General features: G+C 44.8%; 1 protein-coding gene across 2 annotated transcripts in view; it reads left to right on the top strand.

Moving 5' to 3' along the window:
- Positions 1-22,174, top strand: part of LOC137521975 (phospholipase A2 inhibitor and Ly6/PLAUR domain-containing protein-like) — a 60,306-nt gene that overhangs the window by 23,573 nt on the left and 14,559 nt on the right. Inside the window, exons 2-3 of one of the 2 annotated variants that reach the window (XM_068241955.1) lie at positions 7,612-7,731; positions 15,918-16,067. In XM_068241955.1, the coding sequence (XP_068098056.1) occupies positions 7,612-7,731; positions 15,918-16,067 (270 nt within the window). The remainder of the gene's footprint in view (positions 1-7,611; positions 7,732-15,917; positions 16,068-22,174) is intronic. The other variant, XM_068241956.1, reaches the window with a different exon arrangement.

The raw sequence follows: 22,174 nt of genomic DNA, 5'->3' as shown, positions 1-22,174 counted from the left end.
TCTAACAGTCTCCGAGCGGCGATCGCCGCTGGGAGACTGAAGGTGAAGCGGAGCTCCGCCTACCAAGCAGGAGATGCGTGATCTCCTGCAAAAGCAAGCCCCAGGACTTTACGTCGATCGGCATTAGGCGGTCCTAGGGCTGCCATCGTGGCCACGCCCATCGGCGTGACGCGGTCAGCAATAGGTTTTTAAATGCCCTACTGAGCATCCTGTCAGCAAACTCACCTAATGTCCACACCACCCTCTAGATTGTAAGTCCTCCCTCAGGGTTACCACCTGGATCATGCTCTCTCATTTTTAGCAGAACCCCTTGGACTCCAACAGACTTGAACTATGATATCATCAGATACTGCTACCCCCTTGCATGGTCCTGTTTATTGTTTATTAAGCATTTATTGACTTGTTTTGCTGTCTCTTCTCCTTGTTTGTCCCACCATTATGTCATGTCACCCCTTCTTATCTATTGTGCAGTGTGGTGTAATATATTGGCGCTTTATAAATACAATCTATATATATAAAATCGGATGTATGTGTGTGTGTGTGTGTGTGTGTGTATGTGTGTGTGTGTGTATGTGCCGCGATCACTCGAAAACCCCTTGACCGATTTGAACGAAACTTGGTATACAGGTTCCTTACTACCTGGGATGATAGGTTCTGGGGGTCTCGCGGCCCCCCTGCCCACCTGGGCGGAGCTACAAACAGCAAATCAGATTCCACCCATTCAAGTCAATGGAAAAAATGTAAAAGGCTGCCATTCTCACAGTAATCAAGCCAGAGTCCCCACACTTGACACAGTTGGTCACTTGGTGACCGAGGTTACAAATCCAGGAAAAGCGGGTGGAGCATAAAACAGCCAATCAAAATTCAGCCATTCCTTTTAAATGGGAAAAAATGCAGCCATTCTTACACTGTTAATCGCAGGGTTCTCAAACTTGCCACACTTCGCCACTGGGTGAATAAGATTAAGATTTTGGAAAGTGGGTGGAGCCTACAACAGCCAATCAAAATTCACCTATTGCGTTTAAAGGGGAATATTTAAACTGCTGCCATTCTTACACTGTTTATGGCAGAGGCTTCAGACTTGCTGCAGTCAGTCATTAGGTGACTGGGGTCCAAATTCACTAAAGGGGCGGGGCCACAAACAGCCAATCAGATTTCTTTGCTGGATAAACTGCTTCCATTCACACAATTTTGATGCCAGGAACCTGAAAGCTCACAAAATTGGTCATTGAGTGACTGTGTGTCAAGGTTACACAAAGTGGGTGGAGCCAAAAACACATTTTACTGGGAAAATATAAACTGCAGCCATTCTTACACTGTTAATGGCAGGGTTGTCAAACTTTGCACAGTTGGTCATTGAGTGAATGTGATTAAGATTTTGGGAAGTGGGTAGAGCCTACAACAGCCAATCAAAATTCAACTTTTGATTGTCAAAGGGAATATTTAAACTGCAACCATTCTTATACTGTTAATAGCAGATGCCTCAAACCTGGTACAGCTGGGCACTGGGTGACTGGGGTTCAAATTCAGAAAGGGGCGGAGCCACAAACAGCCAATCAGATATACAAAGTATTGATACCAAGGATCCCAAAGCTGATAAACTTGGTAATTGAGTGACTATATGTCAAGGTTACAAAAAGTGGGCGGTGCCAGAAACTTAATTTTTTACATGGCAGGGTTCCCAAACTTGATACAATTGGCCACTGGGTGCCTGGGATTATTATTCAGAAATGTGGGTGGAGCCTACAACAGCCAATCAAAATTCAGCTATTGATTTTCATGGAGAATATTTACATTGCTACCATTCTTACACTGTTAATGGCAGAGGCCTCAAACCTGATACAGTCAGTAATTGGGTGACTGGGGACCAAATTCACTAAAGGCGGTGGAGCCACAAACAGCCAATCAGATTTGTTAGATTGATTTCAGCCATTCTGTTATTGGCAGGGTTCTCAAACTTGACACAGTTGGCCACTGGGTGACTAGGATTAATATTTAGGAAAGTGGGTGGAGTGTACAGCAGCCAATCAAAATTCATCTTTTGATTTTCAAGGGGAATATTTACATTGCTGCCATTCTTGCACTGTTAATGGCACAGATTATTATACAGAAAAGTGGGTGGAGCCTAAAAAAAACAATCAAAATTCACCTGTTGATTTTCAAAGGGAATATTAAAATTGCTGCCATTCTTGCACTGTTAATGGCACAAGCCTCAAACCTGGTACAGTTGATCATTGGGTCACTGGGGTTCAAATTCAGAAAAGGGGATAGAGGAGGCATGGGCAAACTTGGCCCTCCAGCTGTTGAGGAACTACAAGTCCCACAATGCATTGCAGGAGTCTGACAGCCACAGTCATGACTCATAAAGGCAAATGCATTGTGGGATTTGTAGTTCCTTAACAGCTGGAGGGCCAAGTTTGCCCATGCCTGTGATAGAGCCACAAACAGCCAATCAGATGTTTCATTTCACTGGGAAAATACAAATTATTGATGCCAAGGACCCAAAGCTCACAAACATGGTCATTGAGTGACTGTGTGTCCAGTTTACAAAAAGTGGGCGGAGCCAAAAACAAATTTCAATGGGAAAATGTAAACTGCAGCCCTTCTTCACTGTTAATGGCAGGGATCTCAAACTTTGCCAAGATGGTCACTGGGTGACTGAGATTAATATTCAGGGAAGTGGGTGGAGCCTATAATAGCCAAAATAGCCAAAATAGTCAAAATTCACCTGTTGATTTTCAAAAGGAATATTTAAATTGCTGCCATTTTTACACTGGTATTAGCAGATCAGAGCAGTTTCTAGGCTAAATTTCACCCAGGGCGAGGGTGTAAAAATCGCCCCCCACCCCACCCCCATGGAGCCAGGCATAGGTGCCCGCAGTACAGGTTGAACAGGTTAGCTACGTAGGTGCCTCCAGTATAGGGTAGCCTGCATAGTTGCCCCCAGTGTAGGTTAGATAGGTAGGTGCCTGCTTTATAGGTTATCTACGTTGGTGCCTCCAGTATAGGGTAGCCCGTATAGTTGCCACCAGTGTGGGTTAGATAGGTAGGTGCCCCCAGTATAGTTTAGATAGGTAGGTGCCCGCAGTATAGGTTAGATAGGTAGGTTCCCGCAGTATAGGTTCGATAGGTAGGTTCCCCCAGTATGGGTTAGATCGGTAGGTTCCCCCAGTATAGGTTCAATAGGTAGGTTCCCCCAGTATAGGTTAGATAGGTAGGTCCCCCCAGTATGGGTTAGATAGGTAGGTTCCTGCAGTTTAGGATAGTTAGGTAGGTTCCCGCAGTATAGCTTGGCTAGGTAGGTTCCCGCAGTATAGGTTAGTTAGGTAGGTTCCCGCAGTATAGGTTAGTTAGGTAAGTTCCCGCAGTATAGGATAGTTAGGTAGGTTCCCACAGTATAGCTTGGCTAGGTAGGTTCTCGCAGTATAGGTTAGTTAGGTAGGTTCCCGCAGTATAGGTTAGTTAGGTAGGTTCCCGCAGTATAGGTTAGTTAGGTAGGTTCCCGCAGTATAGGATAGTTAGGTAGGTTCCTACAGTATAGCTTGGCTAGGTAGGTTCCCGCAGTATAGGTTAGTTAGGTAGGTTCCCGCAGTATAGGTTAGTTAGGTAGGTTCCCGCAGTATAGGTTAGTTAGGTAGGTTCCCGCAGTATAGGTTAGTTAGGTAGGTTCCCGCAGTATAGGTTAGTTAGGTAGGTAGGTTCCTGCAGTGTAGGATAAATAGGTAGGTTCCTGCAGTTTAGGTTAGTTAGGTAGGTTCCCACAGTTTAGGTTAGTTGGTATGGGCGGTATGAGTTGGGCGCAGGAGCGGGGGGAGCGAACATAATAGTAATAACTCACCTGCTTCCGCCGAACCCGCGCTGCTTCAATGTCCTTCCTTTCCCGGCATCTATCTCATTAGTCACAGTGCTTCCTGTGATGACATGCGGTATGTCATCACAGGGGGCGCTGTTACCAGGCGACGGACGCCGGGAGAGGAAAGATATTGAAACTGCGGGGAACGGATGAAGAAGGTGAGTTATAACTATTATGTCCGTTCCCCCGCTCCGGCGCCCCCCCTCCTGCCGCACAATAAAGCACCCCGGGCGATTGCACGTATCACACACCCATAGAAACGGGGCTGTAGCAGATGCCTCAAACCTGCTATAGTTGGTCATTGGGTGACTGGGGTTCAAATGTTGGAGAGGAGTGCAGCCACAGACAGCCAATCTGATTTGTTTAATTTCTATGGGAATATACAAATTATTGATGCCAAAGACCCCGAAGTTCACAAACTTGCTCATTGAGTGTTCGTGCATTAGGGTTAGAAAAAGTGGGCGGAGCCAAAACCGGTCAAATACATACACAGGCAGTTCCACGTCATTAGTGGGTGGAGACAAATGCAAATTTCACTGGGAAAATGTAAACTGCAGCCATACTTACACTGTTAATGGTAGGGTTCTCAAACTTTGCACAGTTGGTCACTGGGTGACTGGGTTAAATATTCAGAAAAGTGGGTGGAGCCTACAAAAGTGAATCAAACTTCACCTATTGCTTCTCAAGGGGAATATTTAATTGCTGCCATTCTTGCACTGTTAATGGCACAGGCCTCAAACCTGCTACAGTTGGTCATTGGGTGACTGGGGTTCAAATTCAGAAAAGGGGTGGAGCCACAAACAGCCAATCAGATTTTTTTCATTTCAATGCAAATTATTGTTTCCAAAGACCGCAAAGCTCACAAACTTGGTCATTGAGTAATTGTGTGTTAGGGTTAGAAAAAGTGGGCGGAGCCAACACTAGCCAAATACATACCCGGGCAACGCCGGGCAATCAGCTAGTTAATAATAATAATATAATAACTGCAATCCTTGGTTTAACAACACACAGGAGGGGGTGTAGTAATACCCTTCTGTGGGTAGCAGGAAAAAAGAGTGCTTGCTGAGGGAGGACGAAAAAGGGCGCCACCATAGACTATAATGCAATTATCGTTAATACGGTTAAAAAAGCAGAAAAAAGGGCGCCGTGATAAATATCATTACCGTCTTTCCCCTAAAGTAAGACCTACCCCGAAAGTAAGGCCTCCCTTATATTTCAAGCATGCTTGAAATATAAGGCCTACCCCGAAAATAAGGCCTAGCTGGGGGCGGGGCGCTGTGTGTATGGGGAGGTGCGTGGTCTCTTACCGCACCTCCCTTGTGGCTGCGTCCCCCTCCGTTCCTGGTAATTCCTCCGGTGGCGGCGGCATAGTAATCCATCTGTGAGGGCGCCCTGTGACCCTCACGCAGTATGCTAGGCCGGCTCTGCGCTGGCGCCCTCTTCCTGTCATCATGTGCGCCCGGCAGATGCGTCCCAGGCGCACATTGATTAATCAGTGTGCGCCTGGGACGCATCTGCCGGGCGCACATGATGACAGGAAGAGAGCGCCAGCGCAGAGCCGGCCTAGCGTACTGCGTGAGGGTCACAGGGCGCCCTCACAGATGGATTACTATGCCGCCGCCACCGGAGGAATTACCAGGAACGGAGGGGGACGCAGCCACAAGGGAGGTGCGGTAAGAGACCACGCACCTGCCCATACACACAGCGTCTAGCCCCTCCCACCCCCGAAAATAAGCCCTAGCAGACATTTCCTCCCCAAAAAGAATATAAGACAGTGTCTTATATTCGGGGAAAGACGGTAACAACATTAGAACATTATAGTTTTTGAAGTATATTATCGTTTTAGAAGCTTGCAACGTTATAGTTTTTGTCCTATTATTTTGTTTGTATGTACAGATTTTACGTTATCAAAGATATTATCATTTTTATGTGTAAAAGGGTGTTTCTGCAGAGGGAGTGGTTAGGGTTAGGCACCACCAGGGGGAGTGGTTAGGGTTAGGCACCACCGGGGCGGCGGTTAGTTTTAGGTAACCCCAGGGGGGGGGGGGTGTTTAGGGTTAGGCGCCACCAGGAGAGTGGTTAGTTGTAGGCACCACCAGGGGAGGGTTCTGTGAGAGAGTAGGGTTGGGTTACGCTGTATTGTTGTATTACGTAACGATTTTTAACCTTGATATATTTTCGTTATTAATTTCCCATCTGTTTTAACAATGGTATTTATCGTTAACCAAGTATGACAACAATGTTTATCGTTATCAGATTTCCATACCCACCGGCGCCATTTCGTTTTCTAGCCGGGCCCTTTTTTCACGGCGCCCTTTTTTCATGCACGCCCTTCTGTGTACCACCAGGATCTGAATACTGTCAAAGATTTTGAGGCTTGTGATGGAATCTGGGAGCCCCCTTTAATATTAAAGGTAGCCTCAGATGTCCAACCCCTAACCAGGTAAATAGTTAATAGAATGTCATTATAGACTACTAACCAATGTAGAATAAACAATTAAAAAATAAACTTTATTTGAGAAAGAAAAAAAATCATTTATGTCAACTATTTACTATTTACTGCTTTTTTGTGATATCATCCTCTCTTCTGTACACTTTTTTTGCCATCATCAACATTAGTGTGTGCAGCAGCAACATTTTTAAAATCAATTTTCTCAAAAACTTTTTTTTTCCCGTTTCCTCTGTTTCCCCTTCTGCTTAAGTGAACTTCATTTACACCTGCCACGTTTGTAATTTCGTAACATGCAAAATTTATAGACGGATTACATGAAATTATTCCAATTTCAAAATTGTAATTATGTGTAAATGCAATGGCAAAACTTTAAAGAAAACCTGTAACTTTAAAAAGTTCCCCTGGGGGGTACTCACCTCGGTAGGGGAAACCCCCGGATCCTATCAAGGCTTCCCCCGTCCTCCTCGGTCCCACGGCACTCTCGCTGTGCCCCTCCGAACAGCGGGATGAAAATATTTACCTTTTCCCAGCTCCAGCATAGGCACAGTATCAGAAATAGCCGATCGCTGTCAGTCTGCTCTATTGCGCAGGCGCAAGTCACCTGTGCCTGCGTAGTAGAGTAGACCCGACAGAGATTGGCTATTTTGGCCTATCTCCGTGCTGAGAGTCGTAACAGCGCCCCCGCTGGAGCCAGGAAAGGCCAATAAGTCAGCGCTTATCAGCGCTTACCAGCGATTGTCGGGGGAGGATTCCGGGACACTTCAGGGGAGCCAGCGCTGGATTGCTTGCAGCTACAGGCAATGTATAGGCACCTAAGGCAGCAGCCATTTTTCCGTAAGGGTACCTACGCCCTTTTTTTTCTGTTACGAAGTGTAATTTGCTATTAGGCATTATGGCTTGTAGCTTCCCTGCTTCACTGAATTTAGATGCAAGTTCACTTTAAATGTATGTACACTAAAGGCCTATTTCCACTACACGCAGATTGGATGCAGAAAAACTGACTCCAATGAAAGCCTATGGGCCTGTTTCCACTAAACAGTAAGCCAGCACCTATTTCGGTAAGGAGTTTCTTGGGCAAGTCTCCTTAACACTGCTACTGCCTACTGAGTGCGCTCTAGTGGCTGCCTACGACAGGAGAAAGGCGCTATACAAATGCTGCAATTATTATTATAAACGCAATTTTTCATTCTGCATCCATTCTGCATCCAATCTGCGTATAGTGGAAATAGGTCCTAAAACTTTTATGACGGTTAAGCGTACAATACAGAGCACTACCATGCAATACAATTTCTTTCTCTTCCTACAGGTTACTCCCTGACTTGCATAAAATGTAATGACCTCAGCCAGCCCCGCTGTACCGGACAACCAATCAGCTGCCCTAAGCCAGATCAGATCTGTATGTCTTTGATCTCTGTCACCAAAATAGGTATGTTATGGAGCCCATGTGATGAAGATGCACCTGTATTATTATTAATATTACTAGCTGATTGCCCGGCGTTGCCCGGGTATGTATTTGGCTAGTGTTGGCTCCGCCCACTTTTTCTAACCCTAACACACAATTACTCAATGACCAAGTTTGTGAGCTTTGCGGTCTTTGGAAACAATAATTTGCATTGAAATGAAAAAAATCTGATTGGCTGTTTGTGGCTCCACCCCTTTTCTGAATTTGAACCCCAGTCACCCAATGACCAACTGTAGCAGGTTTGAGGCCTGTGCCATTAACAGTGCAAGAATGGCAGCAATTAAATATTCCCCTTGAGAAGCAATAGGTGAAGTTTGATTCACTTTTGTAGGCTCCACCCACTTTTCTGAATATTTAACCCAGTCACCCAGTGACCAACTGTGCAAAGTTTGAGAACCCTACCATTAACAGTGTAAGTATGGCTGCAGTTTACATTTTCCCAGTGAAATTTGCATTTGTCTCCACCCACTAATGACGTGGAACTGCCTGTGTATGTATTTGACCGGTTTTGGCTCCGCCCACTTTTTCTAACCCTAATGCACGAACACTCAATGAGCAAGTTTGTGAACTTCGGGGTCTTTGGCATCAATAATTTGTATATTCCCATAGAAATTAAACAAATCAGATTGGCTGTCTGTGGCTGCACTCCTCTCCAACATTTGAACCCCAGTCACCCAATGACCAACTATAGCAGGTTTGAGGCATCTGCTACAGCCCCGTTTCTATGGGTGTGTGATACGTGCAATCGCCCGGGGTGCTTTATTGTGCGGCAGGAGGGGGGGCGCCGGAGCGGGGGAACGGACATAATAGTTATAACTCACCTTCTTCATCCGTTCCCCGCAGTTTCAATATCTTTCCTCTCCCGGCGTCCGTCGCCTGGTAACAGCGCCCCCTGTGATGACATACCGCATGTCATCACAGGAAGCACTGTGACTAATGAGATAGATGCCGGGAAAGGAAGGACATTGAAGCAGCGCGGGTTCGGCGGAAGCAGGTGAGTTATTACTATTATGTTCGCTCCCCCCGCTCCTGCGCCCAACTCATACCGCCCATACCAACTAACCTAAACTGTGGGAACCTACCTAACTAACCTAAACTGCAGGAACCTACCTATTTATCCTACACTGCAGGAACCTACCTACCTAACTAACCTATACTGCGGGAACCTACCTAACTAACCTATACTGCGGGAACCTACCTAACTAACCTATACTGCGGGAACCTACCTAACTAACCTATACTGCGGGAACCTACCTAACTAACCTATACTGCGGGAACCTACCTAGCCAAGCTATACTGTAGGAACCTACCTAACTATCCTATACTGCGGGAACCTACCTAACTAACCTATACTGCGGGAACCTACCTAACTAACCTATACTGCGGGAACCTACCTAACTAACCTATACTGCGAGAACCTACCTAGCCAAGCTATACTGTGGGAACCTACCTAACTATCCTATACTGCGGGAACTTACCTAACTAACCTATACTGCGGGAACCTACCTAACTAACCTATACTGCGGGAACCTACCTAGCCAAGCTATACTGCGGGAACCTACCTAACTATCCTAAACTGCAGGAACCTACCTATCTAACCCATACTGGGGGGACCTACCTATCTAACCTATACTGGGGGAACCTACCTATTGAACCTATACTGGGGGAACCTACCGATCTAACCCATACTGGGGGAACCTACCTATCGAACCTATACTGCGGGAACCTACCTATCTAACCTATACTGCGGGCACCTACCTATCTAAACTATACTGGGGGCACCTACCTATCTAACCCACACTGGTGGCAACTATACGGGCTACCCTATACTGGAGGCACCAACGTAGATAACCTATAAAGCAGGCACCTACCTATCTAACCTACACTGGGGGCAACTATGCAGGCTACCCTATACTGGAGGCACCTACGTAGCTAACCTGTTCAACCTGTACTGCGGGCACCTATGCCTGGCTCCATGGGGGTGGGGTGGGGGGCGATTTTTACACCCTCGCCCTGGGTGAAATTTAGCCTAGAAACTGCTCTGATCTGCTAATACCAGTGTAAAAATGGCAGCAATTTAAATATTCCTTTTGAAAATCAACAGGTGAATTTTGACTATTTTGGCTATTTTGGCTATTATAGGCTCCACCCACTTCCCTGAATATTAATCTCAGTCACCCAGTGACCATCTTGGCAAAGTTTGAGATCCCTGCCATTAACAGTGAAGAAGGGCTGCAGTTTACATTTTCCCATTGAAATTTGTTTTTGGCTCCGCCCACTTTTTGTAAACTGGACACACAGTCACTCAATGACCATGTTTGTGAGCTTTGGGTCCTTGGCATCAATAATTTGTATTTTCCCAGTGAAATGAAACATCTGATTGGCTGTTTGTGGCTCTATCACAGGCATGGGCAAACTTGGCCCTCCAGCTGTTAAGGAACTACAAATCCCACAATGCATTTGCCTTTATGAGTCATGACTGTGGCTGTCAGACTCCTGCAATGCATTGTGGGACTTGTAGTTCCTCAACAGCTGGAGGGCCAAGTTTGCCCATGCCTCCTCTATCCCCTTTTCTGAATTTGAACCCCAGTGACCCAATGATCAACTGTACCAGGTTTGAGGCTTGTGCCATTAACAGTGCAAGAATGGCAGCAATTTTAATATTCCCTTTGAAAATCAACAGGTGAATTTTGATTGTTTTTTTTAGGCTCCACCCACTTTTCTGTATAATAATCTGTGCCATTAACAGTGCAAGAATGGCAGCAATGTAAATATTCCCCTTGAAAATCAAAAGATGAATTTTGATTGGCTGCTGTACACTCCACCCACTTTCCTAAATATTAATCCTAGTCACCCAGTGGCCAACTGTGTCAAGTTTGAGAACCCTGCCAATAACAGAATGGCTGAAATCAATCTAACAAATCTGATTGGCTGTTTGTGGCTCCACCGCCTTTAGTGAATTTGGTCCCCAGTCACCCAATTACTGACTGTATCAGGTTTGAGGCCTCTGCCATTAACAGTGTAAGAATGGTAGCAATGTAAATATTCTCCATGAAAATCAATAGCTGAATTTTGATTGGCTGTTGTAGGCTCCACCCACATTTCTGAATAATAATCCCAGGCACCCAGTGGCCAATTGTATCAAGTTTGGGAACCCTGCCATGTAAAAAATTAAGTTTCTGGCACCGCCCACTTTTTGTAACCTTGACATATAGTCACTCAATTACCAAGTTTATCAGCTTTGGGATCCTTGGTATCAATACTTTGTATATCTGATTGGCTGTTTGTGGCTCCGCCCCTTTCTGAATTTGAACCCCAGTCACCCAGTGCCCAGCTGTACCAGGTTTGAGGCATCTGCTATTAACAGTATAAGAATGGTTGCAGTTTAAATATTCCCTTTGACAATCAAAAGTTGAATTTTGATTGGCTGTTGTAGGCTCTACCCACTTCCCAAAATCTTAATCACATTCACTCAATGACCAACTGTGCAAAGTTTGACAACCCTGCCATTAACAGTGTAAGAATGGCTGCAGTTTATATTTTCCCAGTAAAATGTGTTTTTGGCTCCACCCACTTTGTGTAACCTTGACACACAGTCACTCAATGACCAATTTTGTGAGCTTTCAGGTTCCTGGCATCAAAATTGTGTGAATGGAAGCAGTTTATCCAGCAAAGAAATCTGATTGGCTGTTTGTGGCCCCGCCCCTTTAGTGAATTTGGACCCCAGTCACCTAATGACTGACTGCAGCAAGTCTGAAGCCTCTGCCATAAACAGTGTAAGAATGGCAGCAGTTTAAATATTCCCCTTTAAACGCAATAGGTGAATTTTGATTGGCTGTTGTAGGCTCCACCCACTTTCCAAAATCTTAATCTTATTCACCCAGTGGCGAAGTGTGGCAAGTTTGAGAACCCTGCGATTAACAGTGTAAGAATGGCTGCATTTTTTCCCATTTAAAAGGAATGGCTGAATTTTGATTGGCTGTTTTATGCTCCACCCGCTTTTCCTGGATTTGTAACCTCGGTCACCAAGTGACCAACTGTGTCAAGTGTGGGGACTCTGGCTTGATTACTGTGAGAATGGCAGCCTTTTACATTTTTTCCATTGACTTGAATGGGTGGAATCTGATTTGCTGTTTGTAGCTCCGCCCAGGTGGGCAGGGGGGCCGCGAGACCCCCAGAACCTATCATCCCAGGTAGTAAGGAACCTGTATACCAAGTTTCGTTCAAATCGGTCAAGGGGTTTTCGAGTGATCGCGGCACATACACACACACACACATACACACACACACACACACACACACATACATCCGATTTTATATATATAGATTATTATTATTAATAATATTTTTATTATTATTATTTAGTATTTGAAAATGGTCATTCATTACCTAATAACCGCTTCCTGGTCACCACACTGTTAAAGGGACTCAGAGCACCTCTCATGGGCATGCCTTTAAGACAGACGACTTCGAACAAAGTCGTGCTATGACCCCTCTGGAGGAGCCTCTTGCAATGGCCATGCGTGTCACTTCCTCTTCCTGCTTCATTCAGTGATGCACTTCTCTAACAGAGAAGACAGGGGTGACTCGGAAGTTATAACATGGCCAAGATGGCAGCCGCATTTTTTAAATTGAAATCTAATGAAAACTATTTGGTGTAGAACGGCGATCCAGGCATTAAATGAAAGAGGAGATCACAAGCTACAGAAAGGTATGCATATTGAAGTACTTTGCAGTACAGGTTGGAGTATTAAAGGCATGCCCATGAGAGGTGCTCTGAGTTCCTTTAAACTGTAATATCGCCCACTTGAGCCATAGGGAAACATGGACATTACCTTGCTCAGCAGTTGTCCTTTCAGTTATAACTGCCAGCAACTGATCTATAACTGACAGAAACTGATATGGTACTTATCCGTTAGCCGGGCGCATACTCTAGGTGGCGATAATTACTATTCCACCTCCAGGCCGCCATGGATAGTAGGGAAAGATGTAACTCTGCTGGAGTTCTATCGCCACCTGGAGGATCCGCCCGGCTAACGGAAAAGAACCACTGATATTGTTAGATATGGATAATATTAGGGATGGTCGGAATGCCGATTTCCGATTCCGCGGTAAATCCGCATTCCGTCACGTACCGATTACCGATTCCGCTTTCCGCTACCAATTTCCGCATTGAAAATCACGGAAATTCCGCCCGAATTTAACATCGATTTTCTCAAAAACTATAAGGTCTTTTTGAAAACTTTTTTTTGCATCTTGTTCAAAAGATTCTGTTTAATAAACCCTGAAAATTTGGTGTTTCTAGGACTTACGGGGGCTTTGCTATTAACCGCTAAAGTCGGCGGATTTTTACTGTAATGTAAAATGCAGAAAATAGGCAGATGCAGATTTTCTGCATTTTACATTACAGTAAAAATCCGCCGACTTTAGTGGTTAATAGCAAAGCCACCTTAAGGCCTAGAAACACCACATTTTCAGGGTTTATTAACCACTTGATGACCCAGCCTTTACCCCCCCCCCCCCTTAAGGACCAGCGCTGATTTCGCTGATCTGTGCTGGGTGGGTTCTACAGCCCCCAGCACAGATCAAACACCAGGCAGAGCGACCAGATCGCCCCCCTTTTTTCCCCACTAGGGGGATGATGTGCTGGGGGGGTCTGATCGCTCCTGCCTGCGTGTGGCTGGCGGGGGGGGGCACCTCAAAGCCCCCTCCACCGCAGAATTCCCCTTCTCCCTCCCCTTCCTCCCTTCCCCGGAGATCGGAGGCTGCACAGGAACGGATCTGTCCTGTGCAGCCTCTAACAGGCTCCTGCCTTTCATGTGACAGCGATCCCCGGCCGCTGATTGGCCGGGGATCGCTGATCTAGTACAACGCTGCTACTGTTAGCAGCGTTGTACAAATGTAAACAAAGCGGATTATTTCCGCTTGTGTTTACATTTAGCCTGCGAGCCGCGATCGGCGGCCCGCAGGCTATTCACGGAGCCCCCCGCCGTGAATTGACAGGAAGCAGCCGCTCGCGCGAGCGGCTGTTTCCTGATTAATTAGCCTACAGCCGGCGACGCAGATCTGCGTCGCTGGTCCTGCAGCTCCCACTTTGCCGACGCGCATTATGAGTGCGCGGTCGGCAAGTGGTTAAACCGAATTTTGTGAACAAGATGCAAAAAAAATTTTTTCAAAAAGACCTTCCAGTTTTTGAGAAAATCGATGTTAAAGTCGGGTGGAATTTCCGCGATTTCCGGCGGACATTTCCGTGATTTGCGGCAGAAATCCGCCTACGGCACTTGCCTTATCGATTTCCGCATTCCGATGCGGAAATGCAATTTCCGATCGGAATTTCGGAAATTGAATTTCCGCGGAATCCGAATGAGCATCCCTAATAGTATAGACAAAATCTAGTCAGAATAAGAAGCAATCGGTGTTAGAAGAAAATGGTGAGCTTCTGAGGGAAACTGTCGGCAAGGTGAGTTATGTAATATACATTTGCAGGTACATCATGTGTTTATTTTAAATAATCTTACTCAGGTCAGGTTCCCTTTTAAAGCAAAGCTGAAGCAAACATAAACCTATGATATAATGAATTGTATGGGTAGTACAGATAAGAAATAGTTTCCTATTGCTTTTCAGTACAGGAAGAACTTCACTTGTTATCTATACAAAGAGCTCCTCTGAGCTATTCCATCCAACTTGTTCGAATACAGTCCTGTTTTCTGAAGGACATAAAGAGACCCTGAGCAGTGGCTAAAAAATTAAATTTGGACTTACCTGGGGCTTCCTCCAGCCCCCTGTAGCCCGCAAGGTCTTCCAGCATCCTCTTCTTGCCTTCTGTGGTCCCGCTGGACAAACTCTGTGTAAACGTATATGAAAGGACACAGGTGCCCTATTAACGATACCAAATCCAGTCTGCCAGTCCCCACACACTTTTGTTCCCATGGACACAGCATAAAGAGAACCTGAGGTGGCATACTGAAATCCTAATAAGACCCAGAGGCATGTTGTGATAATGACACCCCCCCCCCCCCCCTGGCCGCACTACACCCCCTTAAAAGATCACCAGGCTAGCGACAATCTGCTTGTCGCTAGCTGGCTTTATTTATGTGAGGCTGTCAGTCAGCCTCGTGACATCGCCGCCTCGATAACGCACTCCCCCTGTTAGTTTCTCCACCAATAGGAAGCCAAGCCTACTCCTGGGTCGCGGCTTGGCTTCCTATTGGAGGAAGCTAACAGAGGCGGAGAGAGGCGGGGGAGCGCGTATCGAAAGGGTGATGCGGAGGAAGCTGATTGACAAGCCTCACATAAAGAAAGCAGGCTAGCAACAAGCAGATTGTCGCTAGCCTGGCGATCTTTTAAAGTGAACCAGAGACGAAGCACCCTCATGTATTTTACCCTATATATCAGTGGGAACATTAGAGAAAACACATACCTTGCTTTCTGTTTCATTCTGCACGGCACAGCTTGTTTCTTATCAGCCCTGATAAAATCCCCCACTGTTGCGTTCAGTCTAGCTTTGCTCAGGAATATTTATAGCTCAATCTGTCTTCTCTGATGTCTTTTCAAGTCCAAGCCTGCCCCCTGCTGGCTCTGCTCAGGAATCATTATAGCTGAGTCATTATAGCTGAATGCTCAGTCGGGGATTTTATCAGGGCTGAGTGATAAGAAAAAAGCTGTGCAGTGCAGAATGAAACAGAAAGCATGGTAGGGGTTTTTTCTAATGTTCCCACTGATCTATATGCTAAAATACATGAGGGTGCTTCGTCTCTGCAAAAGCTGCCTGTGCAAAAGCGAGAGGAGGGAGCGGAGCAACATTGTGGCTGCCGCATTTACACACAGCCTGACAACCTCACAGACTCCCCTCTCCTCACTCACTGTCAGACTCCTCACACAGCATAACAAGCTGCTTTTCCCCAATAATGACCTCTTCACCTCCCTCTCCTCTTGCTTCTCCTCCTATTCCTGACTGCATGTTGTAAGTGTAAACACAGTACAAAGATGCTGCCCCTGTAATCTCTGTGCCTGATGCAAATGTTTCACCTTGCTTCATGAGAGAACCGGCCCTGGCTGGTCATGTGCTTCAGATGTGTCCAGAGCTGTTTGTGTTTGAATGTTGCGTTAATATTTTTTCATTTGTGCGTCCACTTCACTCCTCTTTTCAGCTGGGATGACCATATCATCGCTCTTTGTGAGAGAATGCGGGAACCCCAAAGCGTGCAATTTGGCGGGAAGCCTCACCATGCCTAATGCCAGAGTTCTGAACAACGCCACCTGCTGTTCCAGAGATTTGTGCACCCCCGAAACACCGGCCGGTAAGTACCCCAAGTTACCTCTATTCCTTTCGCGTCCAATGACTGAAGTCAGTATTCACCCGTCTTGCGTGAATAAAATGCCAATCATACACATAAACATTACAATCTCATTTTCTAAAAAGTCAGGTAACTGTGTAAAATGTTGATAAAAATTCAACTGATAACAGCGCAAAGGCAGCGATAGGCCGAAATTTCGCATGTGCGAAATTTCGCATCGAATTTCAAATTTTCGTATCGTAATGCAAAATTTTGTGCCGACTTTGGCAGTTAATAGCAAAGCCCGCATACAAGCTATTACAACCAAAATTAGTACATATGTTAAGAAGAAGAGGTGGATACAAGTCAAAAAAATAATTTTTCAAAAAGACCTTGTAGTTTTTGAGAAAATCAATTTTAAAAATGCAAAGAAAAATGTTTTTTAAACTGTAATTTTTCCAAGTTTCAAAACCATTTTTTCTTTGCATTTTTAAAAATCAATTTTCTCAAAAACTATAAGGTCTTTTTGGAAAATTCTTTTTTCCTCTTGTACCCACAATTCCCTTTCACATAGGTAGCAATTTTATTGTCAATAGCGTATATGGGGGCTTTGCTATGAACCTCCAAATCGGCACAAAATTATGCAAATTTTTATGCGAAATTACGATTGACTACGAAATCAATTTAATTTGCAAATTGTAATTATGTATAGGCGTAATTGCGAAAATTTACGTGAAATTTAGTGAAATCGTAATTTTGCTGATTACAGTCATCGCTGCACAAAGGTAACAGATCAAATGATGAAACCGAGAAAGAATGTTTCATAAAAATATTACATAGGCTTGTTTTAAGTTTCACGCTAGCGAAGGTTTAGATTTGGGACATGTTTATGGGTAATGGGAAATTTGTGCACCACCAGAGCAGGATCGTCCACCAGGCAACCTAGGCAGGTGCTTGGGGCCCAGTGGGTGACAAAGGGCCCACCTGCCACCTTCTCTGACCTCTCTCTTTTCTTCAGCTTACCAAAAGGACCACAAGGGGGCACCATATCTACTACCTTGCCTAGAGCCCCGTTACATCCAAATCCATCACTGGGGACCACCATATGTGGCCATACTAGTTATAGTTTGCGTTAGCTATTTGCAGCTACAGTTTGCATAGCAGGTGGCCACGGGGCCCACTATTTTATAGCAGCAACTAGTATAAGCGCCTACTTCCCTGGTGCTCATTGTTTAGAACTTTTTTGCTGCGAAGGCATCGAGTTTATCGTTGGGTTTGCAGTGGGGGTTAGGCATTGGAGGGAGGGACAGTTAGCGTTAGGCATCACTGAGTGGGTTGGTTAGGGTTGGTATCAGCAGGGGGTCCCGGTTAGGTTTAGGCATTGGTCCGGGGGTCGGTTAGGGTTAGGCATTGGAGGGAGGGACAGTTAGGGTTAGGCATCACTGAGGGGGTTGGTTAGGGTTGGTATCAGCAGGGGGTCCCGGTTAGGTTTAGGCATTGGTTTGGGGAGTCGGTTAGGGTTAGGCATTGGCAGGGGGTCCTGGTTAGGGTTAGGCATTGATTCAGGAGTTGGTTGGTTAGGATTAGGCATTGGCGGGGGACAGTTAGGTTAGGAATTGGCAGGGGGTCCCGGTTGGCTTTAGGCATTGGTTTGGGGAGTCGTTTAGGGTCAGGTATTGGCGGGGAGGGGGTGGTTAGGCCTAGACATCAGTAGGGGTTTTGGGTTAGGCATTGGGGGAAACGGGACAGTCGGTTAGGGTTTATCAGTAGAAGGTGGGCTTGTGTGAAAATAGGGTTAGGTTTAGCAATAACAAAATATCGGTAAAGCATACAGTATTTTACTAATGGAATTAGCACTACTCAATAGTAATTTTACTGATATTCTACTAGCGGCTGTCTCTGCCTGGTGCTCGCATTGCTAAAGAGCCCATTTTGTATGTCCGCATGTTTACCTCCGTCTCCCATCACAGTGAACTTTGTGATCTGTTCTTTGAGAATGCAGAGCTTTTCTTCTGTTTAATACATGGCTGATGGCAGAGCCCTGGACCGGTTCTCGACTTTCTGCTGCCTGAACTAAACTTTGGAGGATCCGCCCACGAGACCACCAGAACCAGTTAGCAAAAAGTGCAGCGGGCAGCTGTGATTGGCCGGTCTGGTGCCAGCACCCCCGCCTGATTGGTCGCAGCAGGTGGCACCGGCGGGGATTTGGAGATTTGTGGAGGAGGAGGGTAGTGTGTGTTCCAGGAAAGGGTGCAAAAGAGCGGAGAGGAGCAGGGCTGGTTCTAGACTTTTTAATGCCTGAGACAAACTTGTGAGGATGCACCCCCCTCGAATTGTAATGCTCGCACAGCACCCGACAATTAGCACTGTACGTTATAGCTGCGGTGAGCCCCCCAAAAAGCGGAAGCTGGAAAAAAGGGCGCATATGGCTAATGGACAAAAAGGGCAATGCAAAATATCGGCTACTGGGCGCCCGACAGGAAATTATGGCGCCCGAGAAATAACGGTTGCAGGGATCGTGTTAACAAACGTTTTCGTTTACAGAATAAGGTTTATTACAAATATCGTTTACAAATGCGTTTTGACTTTTGGTTTTACTTACATTTTCTTTTTTAAATTTCGCTTTCAGGAATGTAACAACTAAATTTTCTTTACACTTATTTTATCGTTTTAAAATTCATTTTCATACGTATAATGCTTAAATATCGTTTTCAACCTTATTGTATTAGAAATACATCGCTTTTGGTATCAACCTTGTTTTCAGAATTATAATGCGACGATTATAGTTTTCAGATTTATTATCTTACTAATATATTGCTTTTAATATTACCGTTATTTTATTGCATACATGATTGTAAGGCTATTTATTCTATTATACATATATAACTTTTTCTATTGATAATATTTTTAATGTGTACGTGTTTTTAACCACTTTACCCCCGCCCGTACGAATTTCTCCGTCCCTTTTTCCATCCTTTAACCCCCAGGGGGTTCAAAACTGAAAAACCTGCACCTTTATTTCCAAATAAAATTTTGGCGCCAAACATTGTGATAGGGACATAATTTAAACGGTTTTATAACCGGGACAAAAGGGCAAATAAATTTCATGGGTTTTAATCACAGTAGCGTGCATTATTTAAAAACTATAATGGCCGAAAACTGAAAAATAATTAATTTTTTTCCCGCATTTTTCCTATTTTCCCATTAAAACACATTTAGAATAAAATAATTCTTGGCATAATGTCCCACCTAAAGAAAGCCTAATTGGTGGCGGAAAAAACAAGATATAGTTCATTTCATTGTGATAAGTAATGATAAAGTTATAGACGAATGAATGGAAGGAGCGCTGAAAGGTGAAAATTGCTCTGGTGCTCAGGGGGTAAAACCCCTCAGTGGTGAAGTGGTTAAGGCTATTTATTCTATTAAAAATATATAAATTATTCTATTCATGTTATTTGTAGTGAAGTATTTTAAGGATTAAATATATTATTGTTTATATGTGTGTAAGGGTGTTTGTGCAGTGGGGATGGTTAGGGTTAGGCACCACCAGGTGGGTGGTTAGGGTTAGGCACCACCAGGGGGGTGGTTAGGGTTAGGCACCACCAGGGGGATGGTTGGGGTTAGGCACCACCAGGTGGGTGGTTAGGGTTAGGTACCACCAACCACCAGGGGGGTGATTAGTGTTAGACACCACCAGGAAGCGGGGGGTTAGGGTTAGGCACCACCAGAGGAGTTTTAGGGTTAGGCACCACCAGGGAGGTCTAGGGGTTAGGGATAGGTGCAGGGAGGGATCTGTATGAGAGTAAGGTTAGGTATAGTTACAGTACAATATTTGTAATATATACAATTTATTAAATGATTTATATTTCCACAAAGGGGGGGTCTATGGGTTAGGGATATGGATAGGGAGAGATCTGTGTGAGAGTACAGTTAGGTATAATTGCAGTAAAATTCCTGTAATATCTACAATTGTATTACTATGGTTAATACAAGTGTTTTATCGTTTTTTGTTATAGACGGTATTTTGCTGTTTCATTTCCGATAGCGTTTTTGTTGTAGACGGTATTTTGCCGTTTTATTTCCGCTTATTCAATATATTTAGCACTTGATTTTCGTTTATAAGCTATAAATGAAAAATATTGTTTTAGATAAAAACGTATAATTTCAGGTATATCTCGCACCCTTTATCCAGGCGCCCTTTTTGTATGTACGTCCCAAAAAAACACCCTCAGTATAGGTAGGTTATAGGTGTCCCCAGTGTTGGTAGCTAGGTACGGTTGCCTCAAGTATAGGTTAGCCAGGTACAGTTGCCCCCAGTATAGGTTGGCCAGGCACTATCTTCACTTCCTGAGTCTCCCTGGTGCTGTCCCCAGACTTCTGCTGCCTAAGGAAGTTGCCTCACTTGGCATTGGTGTGTATGGGTGTTTGTGCAGAGGGAGGTGGATAGGGTTAGACACCACCAGGGGTGTGGTTAGGGTTAGGCACCACCAGGGGGTGGTTAGGGTTTGACACCACCAGGGGTGTGGTTAGGGTTAGGCACCACCAGGGGGGTGGTTAGGGTTAGGCACCACCAGGGGAGTGGTTAGGGTTAGGCTTCACCAGGGTGGTGGCTAGACACCACCAGGGGTGTGGTTAGGGTTAGGCGCAACCAGGGGGTGGTTAGGATTAACCGCCACATGGGGGATCTTATGGTTAGGCACCACTAGGGGGTTGGTAAGGGTTAGGCACTACCAGGGGAGGGTTCTGTGTGAGAGTATGGTTAGGTTAAGCTGTATTCTTGAATTATGTAACGGTTTTGAAAAGTAAATCTTTTCGTTTTGATTTCCCTTTAAAATGGTACTTATCGATTACATGTTTTCGGTTTCACTTCGCAGCCACTAGAAAACTAACTTTTTTGCTAATGAGATTTCGTTATCAAGCTGCACCAATTTGTTATCCAGCCGCGCCATTTTTTCCATGCACATCATGAAATAGCGGAGTGAGGAAAAATGGGCATGGGTGGAAGACGAAATCATAATAAACAATAAATATCATGGCTAACTGAGCGGGTTGAAACCAAAAACGTAAATAAGTACCATTTTGAAACAGATGGAAAATGAAAACGAAAAAATATTTACTTTAAAAAAACAATTTCATTATTCAAAAATACAGCTTAACCTAACCTGGTAGCAGGAAAAAAAGGGCGCTGGTGGCTAGTGGACAATTTGGATGCTGCCAATGCCATAGTCTCAAATGCAGTTATTGCTAATACAGCGCCCAAATCAGAGAAAAGGGTGCAGGGCAAATATTGTTTTCAACATTAGAACATTAAAGTTTTTGAAAATTTGTTATCGTTTTAGAAGCTTGCAACGCTATAGTTTTTGTCATATTGTTTTGTATATATGTACAGTTTATACATTATCAAATATATTATAATTTCTATGTGTGTTAGGGTGTTTGTGCAGGGGGGGGGGGGTAGGTTTAGGCACCAGGAGGGTGGTTAGGGTTAGGCACCACCAGGGGAGGTGGTTAGGGTTAGGCACTAGAAATGGCTCGAACCTCAGATTTTGGGTTCGCAGCAAACTTTAAAAACTACAAACACTGTTTATGGCCACAAAAGTGATGGAAAAGATGTTTCAAGGGGTCGAACACCTGGAGGGGGGCATGGCGGAGTGGGATACACCCCAAAAGCCCCTAGGAAAATTACGTATTTGACACACAGCAGGGTTATAATCCCTAAAGGGCAGAAATCACATTGCATTCCTGTATTGGAGACATAGTGCTTGAAAACATCTTGCGTGTGTGTACGTAGTGTACTGCTTCACACTGACAGACCAAACTCACGGTTTAACGCACCGCAAACAGCCTCAAAGGGTTGTCATTAGTTGACACTCCCAGGACATAAAATGTCAGTCCTCTGGGAGGCAATGTTTGTGTAGTGATGGCCGTGCTCATGCGCACGTTGGCGAGAGTGCAGGCCGTGAAGATGAAAATTGAAAAATACGCTTCTTTGTTGGTTTTTTTTGATTGATTGAAAATTGAAGAGTTATTTATCAAATTCTACACTGTTTCTAAACTTCTCAAGTTGTAGTATCTGTTTTGATCAGTTTCAGAGTAAGAAATACACATTTATTTATAAAAAATAAAAAATG

Source organism: Hyperolius riggenbachi, chromosome 6 (assembly GCF_040937935.1).
Source record: "Hyperolius riggenbachi isolate aHypRig1 chromosome 6, aHypRig1.pri, whole genome shotgun sequence".
Lineage (NCBI taxonomy): Eukaryota > Metazoa > Chordata > Amphibia > Anura > Hyperoliidae > Hyperolius > Hyperolius riggenbachi.
This window is presented reverse-complemented; position numbering and strand designations above follow the sequence as displayed.